Consider the following 12,804-nt stretch of genomic DNA (forward strand, 5'->3'; position numbering starts at 1 on the left):
GTTTGGGAGGTCGTTAGGATAGAAAGATTCCACTAGTAGCTGGATAATAATAATCAAATAAAGGGAAAAGAGTTAATGACCAGAATCGAAATCATTGACTAAGAAACTCCTGATTCATGGCAGGAGTAAATCTCACATATTGATTCTGTGTTTACAAGGCCATAAACAGTAACATGCCTTCCTTAACAATGCTAAAAAAGCAAATCGTTCAGCGAAGCAAGTCAGCAGTCGGGGATAGAAGAGCTGTGCTGAAATGTGGACAGGGATCCTAGGTTCTTATTTGGGATGAGATCTGGGTCTGACTGTAATTATTTTTAGATTCATTTGATGGAGGCGGTGTGGGGAGCACAGATGTGTCTGAAAGAACTAACGTGTGTCAGAATGTGTTAGAGAGAGAGAGAGAGAGAGAGAGAGAGAGAGAGAGAGAGAGAGCGAAGCAGTTACATTTGCTCAACAAATCAGACATCCTGGAGGAGAGCGTTTTATAATATTGTCTTTGTCTGATTTACAGGCCTCTGGAAATAGATATACGTATTATATCAGTGATGGCTTAGTGAGATGAAAATATCTGGGTTTTCTATTGTTGGTAAGACATTTTGCTGTACATTTTCGTCATTTAATAGACTAAACAATGAATCCATAATGAAAATATTATTTTGAGGTTGAACTGTGGCTGCTGCTTGTTGTGTACCTGAAATAAGAAGCATGCATTATTCTGTAATCCAGTAGGGGGAACATGTTTGCTCTTCTAGTCCAAATAGCCCTCGGCTGTGGTAACCTAACCCTATCAACATAATTGATGGCTTATGGCTACTACCTTCCTTATAGAGGAAAACAAATAGAGCAAGAGAATAGATTGACTGAGAGGTAGAGGGTGTAAGACCGATGTTAGGATTCGTGTTTGTTTGTAGTCAGGTTGTACATATTTTTAAGAAAACTGAAATATTACACTCACCCCCCCCCCCCCCCCCCCCCCCCCCCCCCTTTAATGTCTAGCCACTTTAACCCCCTTTCCTATGATCTATTCCCTTCCTCTAGCTTTCTGTTTCTCCCCTGCTTTGCCTTTACCCTCGTGAATCTTTCCCCACCAACCTTGTCTCTTGCTCTCCCCTCCACTCTCTGCTCTCTATCTCCTCTCTTTGTCTATCTTCTTCTATCTCTGACTCTTTCTTTGCCTCAGTCTTGCGCTTCGTCGCTCTCATCTTTCACTCGGGCTGCTCAAAAAAAAAAAAAAAAAAGTCAACATGCTCTGTTGAAGCCAGTTGTTTTCTTCCTCATTTTTTTCCTCCTCCTCCGCCTCCTCCTCCTCTTATTCACCATTCTCATCGCTGCAATCAAGACCAACACAGCCCTTATGCTCAGACTTCCAACCCCAACCCCCTCTTGTGCTGAGTGTGCTCTCGATTGAGGCAGAACAGGCAGAGGGGGGGGGGGAGTTGGACAAACCAGCTGAGAATTGCCCCTCTAAAGGCAACGTCTACGTCAGAGAGGGACGCTGTTCACATCAGCGGATACACACTCAGACACAAAGACACCTGGCTCCGGCTTATTTGCATCCTCTCGCTTTTTCCCCGTCTTGCTGCCAGACTGGAGAGTAAACACACCCACGCACAAAAGGCAGCTCAATCCCGCTTTGAATCTTGATTTTTTTTTTTTTTTTTTTTTCTTTTTTCTTTTTGATGCCACACCCTGGGCTTATTCGGTTTGGGTAAATTGGTTTGTGGGTTTTTGTGAGCTCATGCCACAGGTAATTTTGCACGCTTGACAGGAAGCACTACTTGAAGACATGAAGAAAATCTGGTCCAAGAAGAGATTTCAGGTGAGTTTGCTTCTTTTATGGAAAAGAACTGCATTTCATGATTGTGTTATTAAGCTAAATCTGGGTTGTTGTTTTTTTCATAGATATTAGTAGATTGTTTTTTTTTACATATTGAGATGTCATGCCACACCCTTTACCTGATAATGAGATGCAAATGTGTCAATTTCTAACATAACTGTGGTAAAATAAACATTTTAAGAATATTGTGTGCATTGATTACAACCTAGCACCACTACTTTAGGCATTTCATTCAGTTGGGGGGAAAAGCTAAAAGAGCGAAAGTAGGCATAGGAGAGGTGATGTTTGCAGTTTTCCGCGTTCTATTGTCGGTCGATAAATTGAGGGCAAGTCAGGACAACGTAACAAAGAAAGTCAGCTCAGGAAAACTCTGGTTGCCAGGTAAAAAAAAAAAAGTATTTCAGTACAGTATAAGCAATAAATATCATGAAACACTAAAAGAGGCACAATAATCCACTTTCCATCTTCAAACAGCCCAAATTTCTGCTCCACATTCTGTGTTGTCAAATGTGTATCTTGCACTGGAAGTCGTGGAAGTTTTGTCATATAATAAGTAATTCTTATAGCAGGCTTCACCAATTGGAAGCAGATGAAAAGTGTGTCAGTAGGCTACACTCCATGGAGACATGAGAATCAGGGCAACCAGTCAGAATGGCTACGAAGTGAGCAAAGCACGGGATAAAGCTGATTTCTGATGGTCGCGTTGCCTCCTCTGAATTCTACATCAATATCAAACCCTTGGGACATGCTCTTTTGCATCCAGCAGCAGATCTGTGCGAATTTATGCTGGTAGGATTTGGATTATACCCATAGAATATTTTTGAAATATTTGCCAAAAGCATCCTTTTCAAAAGGATGCCGTTTGTGGCTGGCGTTTGCTGATATGATTGCCTTGAGGCCATAACAATGGAAATCACGACAACGATGGAAGCTTCTAGTGGAGTCAAACAGCAGTTACCAACAGGCAACAGTTACACAAATTGCTTGACACAAAAACATAAACCAATGGGGAGTGCGCAGCAAACGTAGGGGGAAATAAGTGTGAAATGAGTCATTTCAACTTCGCACTTTTGCTACTTTCGCTTTCCATCTGCTGCAAGCAGTGAGTCATTCTGAGGAGCTCTCCTTGGTGCTGATTGACAGACTGTCCAAGAAGCAGTTTTACCAACTGCTTTATCAGCAGCCAGGGACACTTATTGAAACATGGCCTGGAGAGTTTGTGAGATATTTATCATTTTAGACATGCATCTTTCTTATGGATAAGGCTGGGCGAGGATTCAATATTATTATTGATCTCAGCAGAATCTAATCCTGATATGATCATATCATGATTTTTTTAGATGTCAAATTGAGTTTTGTCTGATGTGATGCATACGTGGAACAAGGTTTAGTGCATTGAATATCAATTGAATTATTTTTGACCAGCCGATTAGTCAATCAAGACGAAGTAAATCTACTATTTTGATGCTACTCAATAGTTTGAGTAGTTTTCTCAGCTTTTCAGTTGCAACTTTTCTTTGTCTCATGTCATAGTAAACCAAATATATTTGGGTTTTGGACTGACAGAACGAGACATTTGAAGATCAGCTTGAACTTTAAGGATTTGTGATGGGCATGTTTTTTTTTTTTTTTACCAATTTGTGACAACTGATGAGGACCGTTTAAAAAGCTTCAAAATCAAGTTGACCTTTTGAGTTGGGATTGTTTTGTCACACATACTGTTCCCAAGGAATGTACCACTAGATGCCATTATGAATCTAATGTCTATTGCCATACATTTCCCATACAGTCAACTCTATAGGTTTGCACATTGTATGCACTATAACATGTTATCATTATACCTTTTGGATAACATTTCTTCATATGTAACGGTGATTTCAAAACGGTAACAAATTCTACTACAAACCCAGCATGTTGAAAGTATCCACACTTTGTGCTACTTAGAGTTCAGGATGTGACAACAATACTTTTGGGTTAAAGGGACCTTTGCCATTTGCACTCTAGTGTTTTGTGTATAACAGTATCTTTGGCTGTGTTTGCTATTAAATAATGCATTGTACTTTGTATCTTGTTTCAGAGAACTGGGCATTCCACACGGACATTTGGCAGATTTACCCATGGTGTGTTGTCAGTATAAGCTTTACACTAATTCTATTATGTTGCAGTCTTGTTCTTTTCTGTTACAAATCTAAACTACTGTAGCCTTGTGATTTTCTCAGGCCTCTTTTTCTGTTAGTTTGAGCCTTCAACAGCATGTGTTTCACTTTGATGTATTCCTCTAATAACTCTTTTATATATGAAAGTTGCTGTTGTAAAACATTTATATTGCTTTAGTGTATTTTATCTGTTTTTACTGCTTGACTGCTTACAACCAGAGTGTGCTTTATTAATGTGCATCCACCCCCACACAGCACTAGTTTTTGTAATCGCGTTGTTGCCTCTCTGCATAAAAGCCTCGAGTGAATAATGTGTGGCCTCGATGGTTTATGGCATATATTTGGCAAATAATTTGCGCTCTCTGATCCAAGCCAAACCAGAGGCTCGCCGTACTCGACTCCAAATCATATTTACATTACGAAACAAGCCATACGCTGTGAAATATATCCCCCCCCATGATTACATTGCTGAGTCCATTTCCCTCGCCCATGGTGTGCAAGCTATTTAACTTAATTTGACACAGATGGGTGGATCTACATACCCACACCCTGGAAAACGCACACATGCTGCTTGCAATGTAATGAGTTAATGGTCATTGTTCATGTTACATTGGCTTTTTTATCATCAGGCAGACCTTCTAGAATGATCTAATCAGGATCTGACTTGATGTGAGGCGCAATGAGGTGCAACCTATTTTGTGGTTGTCGTCGTCCTCCTTCACGAGCTCTCTAACCAGTAAACATATCTGTCAGCCTCGCAGCAGTTTGGCTGGTGATTTTAGACTCTAATGGGTACGAAGAGGATTGGTCGTGTGGGTGAGAGAGATGCTGGTTTCCATAGTAACGGTGCTCTCCCGTCTGCCCTCTCTTGCTGCCACTATGGAAGTGAAGTTTTCCGCTCCTGCCGAAAGCAAAGCTATGGTAAACCTGCCTGTCTTGATTCATCTTTCTGCCCCCTTTTTTTATTTTCTTCTTCTTCCCATCCGCCCATCCGTCCCTCCTTAACTTCATCTGTTCAATGTGATCTCAGCCACAGAGATGTGGTTCCAGGCTGTTTATTGTGACCCTACTGTATTTGTGGTTTCCCACTTCCCTTCAATGTGTTTTCTGTAATTAATATTTAAGATTAACTTCCTTCAAGAAATCTGTACTGCATAATATTTTATTTGTCTACACCCATATTTGTCTCTTCCTTCTGATTATGAATGTACCTTTTTATAAAATCAAAACCACAATCAAATGGATGTTGTCCCTGTCTTTCTTTTTGTTGGCACGTATTACATTTTTTGTGGTTTCTGTGACCGTATCTCCCATTTATTATAGCATTTTCTAAATGGTTGGCATTTCCTTCACTGCTGCACAGAAATATCTTGCCTTCATGTTGTTTCACTTATACTGGTCCTTTTGAAAAGGTTACCCAGTAACCATTGCATCATTTTGACCTTTAGTCACATTTTAGTTTTAATTTGGAGTCATGGTGTGAAAATCAATACCTACTTTTCTGGCATCATATGCATTTTCTTAATATTTTGTGCTATTCTAACGCTTCATTGAATTGTAAATCTACTTTGGTTAAGCAGTGCTGGGGTTAGGATGGTGTAAGTAATAACATTTTTAAATCAAAGTTAAAAAAATGAACAGAATAAAGCATAATGAAGGACAATAAGCTCACTCTGCTGTTTTCTTACCAAAGTCAAAACGTATCCAGACCCAAGGAGAGAGCACCTATACATACTGCTCCTTTCCATGTATCAGCCAAGTATATTTATAAGCCAGAGCTGGCTTCATGTCACGCTCGAGCTTCAACCAATTACATTGCACTCTGGGGGCTCCCTCCACGGCTCTTTTCAAGGCCCCATCAAACCCTGTGCCGCTAAACAAATGTGAAATGTCATTTACACCGGGATTCTATTGTTGTTTTAAGCCACCTCTTCTCCTCCACCTTAATTTCTCTTTTCTGAATTTCCCCCTTCTTTCTCTCATATCTGTTTTTTTTTTTCTTTCTTTCTTCTCTTTATTTCAGACTCTGAGAACACAGAGGATGAGACCACAGAACCTCAGATGGAAACCAAAGAAGGGCCCGGGAGGCACCAAGACAAGGCTGGACGGAGAGGACCTTCAGGTATTTTAATCTAAAAATCTTGCCTACATTAGCTCTTTAAAACTGACATTTCAGCTTTTTTTTTTCTTTTTCAATTTATATTTTTATAGTTGCAAACAGGCAATACTTGCAAAAAAAGATGTGAGGAGTGCACCATAGACATATTCTGTAGCTCTTTAAACCTTCATGAGGTGATAGTCAAATAATTTACTGCAGCACCAACATCGCTGCCAAAAACACACTTCTATGAAATTATGATTCAATGCGGATTGATAGATTTAATGGAGGGCTGTTATCAACTTGGCCCAAGACGTGTGTTGGATAAAATCCGATATGGCAGAATGCATGAATCCCCCATGGTGTGATGCAGCAATGTGACACACTGCCCTAGTTTCAGCAGGGAACCTGTCTCAGGTCTGGATCTCACTGAGAATGTTTTCTGCTAGATGAATGAGGTTGAAGCTAATGGCACCAATTATTTTACTATATTGCGTACTTGCACTTTGCCAATTTTATTCAATTAGGACATAAATAGAGAGCATTAAGTTTAGATAGAGCTGTGTGTGTGTCAGAGCTGCATGTTTAAGTCATTTATCTTTAAGCAAGAGCAAAACATTTGCTTCTTCCAACTTCTCCAGTGCGAGACTTTGCTGCTTTTCTCTGTTTTATATCTTTGTATTGAGTATTTTATTAGCAGTTTGGTTGATCAAGCCTGGGAAACTGTGACAGGCATTATTAGTCAAAGTTTAGTCTCGCTTTGCCAGACCTTCCTCCACAGCGCTGCGGAGGAGGGTCTGGCTAGTCCACACAGCATTCCCGGAAGTGGAATGTCGTGGTTATAGACTAGTCAAAGTTCAATGTTGTTCAACTCTGATCTACAAAATTGCATTTTCTGCCAACAGAAGCAAAGTTGCCCTGATGTGTCTTGTATTAAAAAAAATCGAGGAGTCATTGTTTCTGGCGTATGTCCCATCAACCCATTTAGTTTAATATGACACTTGGCTAAATCTGATTAAGCCTAAAAGCCGCTTTTCATTTTTGACAAGAAGAGGGCCAAAGAAATGTTTATCCACTCGATCATGATCTCTTAATGCAAAGAAAAAATAATTTCCTTGAGTGGCGGGCAATACCCAATTACAACCTAATGAGCCTTTTTTCTGTCGGCATCGCACAGCTTAAAAAAGGATTCCCGACAGAGTATTTACTCATTTTGCTGAAGTGGTGTTGGTTCGACTGGCGTCACAGAACCTGCATGCCTTTAACACCCGTTCCTAACCAGGCAACAGGATGTCTGAATATAGATCAGAAATATTGACACCCTTCTCCTCTACCAGGGAGACATTTTAGATTCTTCCCTCGCTTGTACACAGTGTTTGCACTTTCTAAGCTTTCGCGTTGGCGGGCTGACTATGGCCTCATCACGTCCCTCCAGAGACAATCAACAAACAAAAAAAAAAATAGAGAATATCAAATGAGGGAGGGATGAGGTGATGCATCATTTGTTCTCTTCAGGGAACCAATTCTGGCTGCCTCAGCTGCATGCAAACACTAGAATGCGGATGTTAATAAGATTCTTTTCCTTCCCAAATGATGCATTTCTGCAGAAGAATCAGCTCTGTGTCACTCCAGACGGACCTTGTTCGGATCCAGTGGACAATGTATGAGCAGGAATGTTTGTGAAAATGACGATCTCCATTTAGCGTCAAAACACAGCACTAAAAGCCTGTTCTGCTTCCAAGTAAAACGAAAGCTTCTGCAACACCTAACAGACGCGTTTTAGTGTGTAATGTGTTCCTCTGAAAAGATTTCTCATTGTGTGTTCTGCTTTAAGAGGAAGTGATGTAGGTTGTCTTCTGACTGTGGCGCTGAGTCAGGACCATTTGTGATTGCAGTAGGAGTCCGTCGTTTTATATCCCCCGACACATCGCTGTTTCAAGGTTTCCGTCGTTAACGGAAGATGCTGACTGCTCTTTCTTTTCGCTGCCAAAGCACTCTTGCCTCCGTTGCTCATCACCAAAATGTCAATCATTACCTGATTTGCGATGGGGGAGGATCTCTTTAAGTGGTGCACGCTCCACAATGTCGCCCTTGCACGTTCTGTTTCATTTCCTGTTTTCAAACAATCAATAGACTCTTTTACCCATCTCACCCTGTTCCTGTACATCAGTACCATTTCCTACCAGCACAGGATTCTTGCTCTTTGTGTTGCTGACTCGTTCAGTTAATTAATGAATCTTTCTTCACATGCTTTTTTAGTTTGGATATAGCAAGGTATTGTACAAAATATAAACCTTGATTATCCCTGCTTTTGTTTACATTTTATGCTTACATTTGTTTTTCTTTAATTAAAAGGCGAAGAGAACAGTCTAAAGAACGTTTAGAAATTAAAGTGCTTCCACCAGAGTGTAAGAGTGTTTCAATGATATTACATTTGCAAAAGATTTGACATTTAACAAAAATGGACTTAAAAGTTTAATACACAATGATCCATGATCCATCTCTCCACAATTGATAAAAAAATCTGACAATTAACTCACCTTTCAATTAACACTATTGAAAAAAATGTTTTTGTTTGGTATTGAAGTTGATAGCTTTCTCTTACCATCCATCTCTCTTAAAGCATAACTGGTGATATTCTATAAGGGCCAAAAGCAACCATGAATTGATTCTACTATCCCAGCACTGCCTGTGTGGCCAAAGCCTGATTATACAGTAACACACCAGTGAGCCACACTGATGCACTGGTGTTTCTTAATTAATTGAACAATGAGCACAGGCACTGCAGTTTATTTCAGTCAATCCCACATACACCGTCTGTGCTGAAATACTCACTAGACCACCAAATGTGTATTAATCAACATCTTAGATTAGTCCCACAGAAATGCTCTAATAACTCCTAATGTTCGCTAAAAACCACCTGTAAAAACTACAGCTGGGTGGTTTTTAGCAAAGGCTGTTTTAGGAAATTACTGAGTCTCTCTCTCTCTCTCTCTCTCTCTCTCTCTCTCTCTCTCTCTCTCTCTCTCTCTCTCTCTCTCTCTCTCTCTCTCTCTCTCTCTCCAGTTGAGGGAGGCGGGATGATGGACTATAACCCAGACGCTTCAGATCGCAGAGCCACCCTACCTGGTGCCTATGACCCTGTAGTGGAGCGAGAGCTCCGCGCCCTGGGCTCCCGCCCTCCGGGGCCCCACTTGGACCCAAACCCTGCCAGGCAAGCCCTCGGCGGGGCTCCCACTGAGGGGGCCCCCCCTGTCCGTCACTTGGGTGTGGAACCGCTGATCCGGGCGTCTCACGCTAACCTGGCACGGCCTGTTCAAGGGTCAGAGGAAAGTGTTTCTGTAGGCAGCGACTACTATGGGAGCATGTTCAGCCTCTACAGAGGGAGGACATTTTCTATGCCGCTATAGCACATGGCATTTTCTTTTTAGGATTCCACTATAAAACAAAAAAAAGACTGGCCACAAAACCCCAAATTGCGATGAAAACTGACACATAAGACAAGACAAGACATTACATCCTCCATAGACCCAACTCGCAAAAATTGTACTCCGTATGTAATCCAAGTTACAAAAGCTATTCATTTTTTTTTACTCTTATTTCTTATATTCAAGCTTTTTTTCATACCGTGTTTTTACTTCCCATTTTTATTTTGATGTCACACTTTCCTTCGACTCTGTTTTTATTGCTGTGAGTGTGGTTTGGTTTGGTTTCAATCTAACAATGATTACAGGTCTTAAAAAAATATAATTGGTAATATTTCTCTGAGCCATTAGAGAGGACACAATGGCACAGTCTGCTAATGTATTATTCAGCACTTTTGAAAACTGTGATTACACTTTTTACCCACTGCATGTTTTCTAGAGCCACCCCTCACTTTTTGGATCAACACCATATCTTTATAGGTCTGCTGTGACATGCATGGGTTGCTGGCTTTGATCCGAGCTAATATTAGCATGAATGTTCTCACAAATTAATGATCATGTGATTCACAGCTTCTTTTTAGGCATGCTGTTTTTGTATTTGAAGTTAAAGCAGGGGTATTTTTTTCTTGCCTTTTTGTAAGAGTTCATGTTGTAAATCTGCAACTTTGTTGCTGCTTAATGCCTATCATTTCCAATTATTAGTGTCTTAGGGTGTCTTCCAGTTCACCACACTTAGATTAAGTTCTTAACATTGTGTGAAATCTTAAAGTGGGCAACGTTATTTTATACCTTTTATCTGCCATTTCATTTTACACTGTCTGATGTGTTGCTCTCTGAAAATGACACGCAAAGAGCACAGACAAAACACAAGGAACTCACTGGTGAATATGAAAAAATAAGACAAACTGACACAAATGGACTTTCATCTGCTTCTTTATTGCTTTTCCAACGGCTACGGCACCTGCACCAGAGCTCTAACTTCACACCTCAATTTTCCCACAATCCTCCCCCCTCTAGGAGTCAAACTGCTGACAGATCACAGGGGCTCTCCTCCCCTGTCCCCCTGTCTTCTCCCCAGCCACCTCCCAGTTCGCACAACATCAGTACCCAAGACCAAGACCCAGACAAAACCAAACCTTCAGATCCCCAATCATCGAAGACCGACCAGGCATCAAGTGTTAACAGTGTTGTCATGACACCCAAACTGGCTCGTGCTGGGCCTAAGATCTTTGACAAGGTCTGTGCTTTTGAGGAGCGAAGGGCTAGTGTGGATCTGCCAGGAGGAGTCCGATCTGGATCAGGATCTAGATTTGGAGGAGCAGCTTCCTGCGACTCAGACGACAGCGGAAAGAAAACCGGAGGCCCCAGCAAAGGGGAGGATCGCATCCTGCAGGGCGCAGCCCAGAAGCGAGTAGCGTTCAAGCAACGGGCCTCTTCTTTGGAGGACAAGACGAGCTACTCCCAAAGGGTCCAGAGCTACCAGAGCAAGTTTGCCGAAGAGCTCCAGAGGATCAAGAAACTTGTGGGGAAACCAAGCTTGAAAAAGGCGTATTCCACTGAGCAGCTGTCACAGAAAGAGAGGCTGACCACAGGCAAAATAGAGCCCATTCCTCCCCAAGTGGTTAAAAAGTTGGAGGCAAGGGAGCGAGCCCTGGAGGACAAAAAAGTTGAGGAGAGGGAAGGGGACAGCAGATTGCAGATTTCTCCACAGGCCCAAAGCAAAGGTCTGGGGAATCAAAGGAACGACCCTGAAAAGATGACACAGCCAGATTCGCAGGGGAAACCAGTGGATAGCTCATCACGAGGACGCACAGGGAAAGTCTCTGTTACCATGGAGACGGCACCAGTTCACCAGTTACCAGGGCAACCATTGCCAACAGCCGCAAGGACAAGCCTCACCAGGTTTGGAGGAGATTATTTTTACTGATGAATTTGCGTGTTTTTAAAATCATATGTATGTGTATCTTTGGTATTTTTTTTTTTCTTTGTAGGATTAGTTATTTGTCAACAAAATTGAACTGGACACAAAATTGAAATTCATTTAACACTTTATTCCAGACTTGTCAGTATTAAATAACGTATTTTATTATTTATTTATTTTTTTGTCTTTGCACACAGGGAAACCCTACAAAGCTCTCCGGCAGCTGACAAAGACGCACTTGTTGCCATGTCTCAAAAATTCTCATCCCCCACCAGAGATCTGGGGATGGATTCAAATAGGGAGACAAAGATGGACAAGGAAGCAGATCATAGATCACCAAGCCTGAATGGGAAGAGAGCATCCCCAATAACCATGAGGGAACCAGGGTCCCAGTTCCCATCCAAGCCCCCCAGGCTCACCCCATCACCCACTCCTTCCATCAGCCCTCTCCTAAAAAGGAGGAAGGCGGAAGCGGGGCGGACGCCTCCAACCTTGAAAGTCAACATCCCCACCATCCTGGTGGAAGGTGAACCCATGGAGACAGAATGTGCTGCAGACAGGAGCAACGAGAGAAGCAAGACCAGAAAGAAAGAGGGGAAAGTTCGCAAGAGCAAGCAAGGCCGTTCTGTTCAACACAAGTCTCCAGAGGAAGGTAGGGTTAGGGTTAGGGTTACACATTGTATGATGATGATGATTGTTGATGATTGTCTTCGTAAAAATCTAGATTAAGCCAAAACTAGCAGAAGCCACCACAGATGTTTAAGCCAATGCACAACTGTGTAATGACGCAGTTCACTTAATGGCCACAAGCTGCTGGCTCCAAAAATATTTGGACTGCACCAAAGTCAATGAGAAAACTTCTCTCAAGACGAGTCTCTTGTCTTTGTCTTTTGTCTTTCTAGGTGGCTTTTATTTTATTTTTTTTAGGGTTATAGAGAAGTATATTTTTGTGGTATGTTTGGCTTTATTGACAGGTCTCTCCGGCAGTTTCATACAACAGTGGCTGCTGCTTGCATGACCAACCTGAACTCTACTGAACCCAAAATGTCACGTTCGAAATGTTCCATTTAGATATCAAACGTCCATCTTTTTTCTGGATTTAGTGGACCCAACGTATGATCCACTTTCCTTTAAGTATGTTGAGTAGTACTTCTGTTCTATTAACATAAGTGAGTCGTTTCCAACCTACTGTAAGGGTGGGATCCTGCAAGATTCATTTGTGGGGTTATGAGATGATAAACTAATTAGGAAAGAGGAAAAACTGTTGGCTAAATACTAAATACGTTTGTTTTTCTAATATTTGTCTTACATTTTTACATGTTTTTTTCCTACACTGGATAGTAAGGGTTAGTTAGGGATGGGGTTTA

The 12,804-nt window shown here is 41.5% G+C and overlaps 1 protein-coding gene across 11 annotated transcripts in view; it reads left to right on the forward strand.

Moving 5' to 3' along the window:
* The window catches only part of spega (striated muscle enriched protein kinase a), a 53,582-nt gene that overhangs the window by 14,384 nt on the left and 26,394 nt on the right, over window positions 1-12,804 (forward strand). For 3 of the 11 annotated variants that reach the window (XR_004896642.1, XM_031291567.2, XM_035998735.1), the window contains exons 3-8: window positions 3,915-3,957; window positions 4,880-4,914; window positions 6,017-6,115; window positions 9,158-9,305; window positions 10,534-11,418; window positions 11,635-12,089. Coding sequence is in view for 10 of the 11 variants with exons in the window: in XM_031291567.2 (XP_031147427.2) it covers window positions 3,915-3,957; window positions 4,880-4,914; window positions 6,017-6,115; window positions 9,158-9,305; window positions 10,534-11,418; window positions 11,635-12,089 (1,665 nt within the window). In the remaining variant the exon portion in view is untranslated. Of the gene's footprint in view, window positions 1-1,428; window positions 1,820-3,914; window positions 3,958-4,746; window positions 4,915-6,016; window positions 6,116-9,157; window positions 9,306-10,533; window positions 11,419-11,634; window positions 12,090-12,804 lie in introns of those variants that run through there. The other 8 variants (XM_035998736.1, XM_035998741.1, XM_035998739.1 and 5 more) reach the window with 7 other exon arrangements.

This window comes from Sander lucioperca, chromosome 24, assembly GCF_008315115.2.
Source record: "Sander lucioperca isolate FBNREF2018 chromosome 24, SLUC_FBN_1.2, whole genome shotgun sequence".
Classification (NCBI taxonomy): domain Eukaryota; kingdom Metazoa; phylum Chordata; class Actinopteri; order Perciformes; family Percidae; genus Sander; species Sander lucioperca.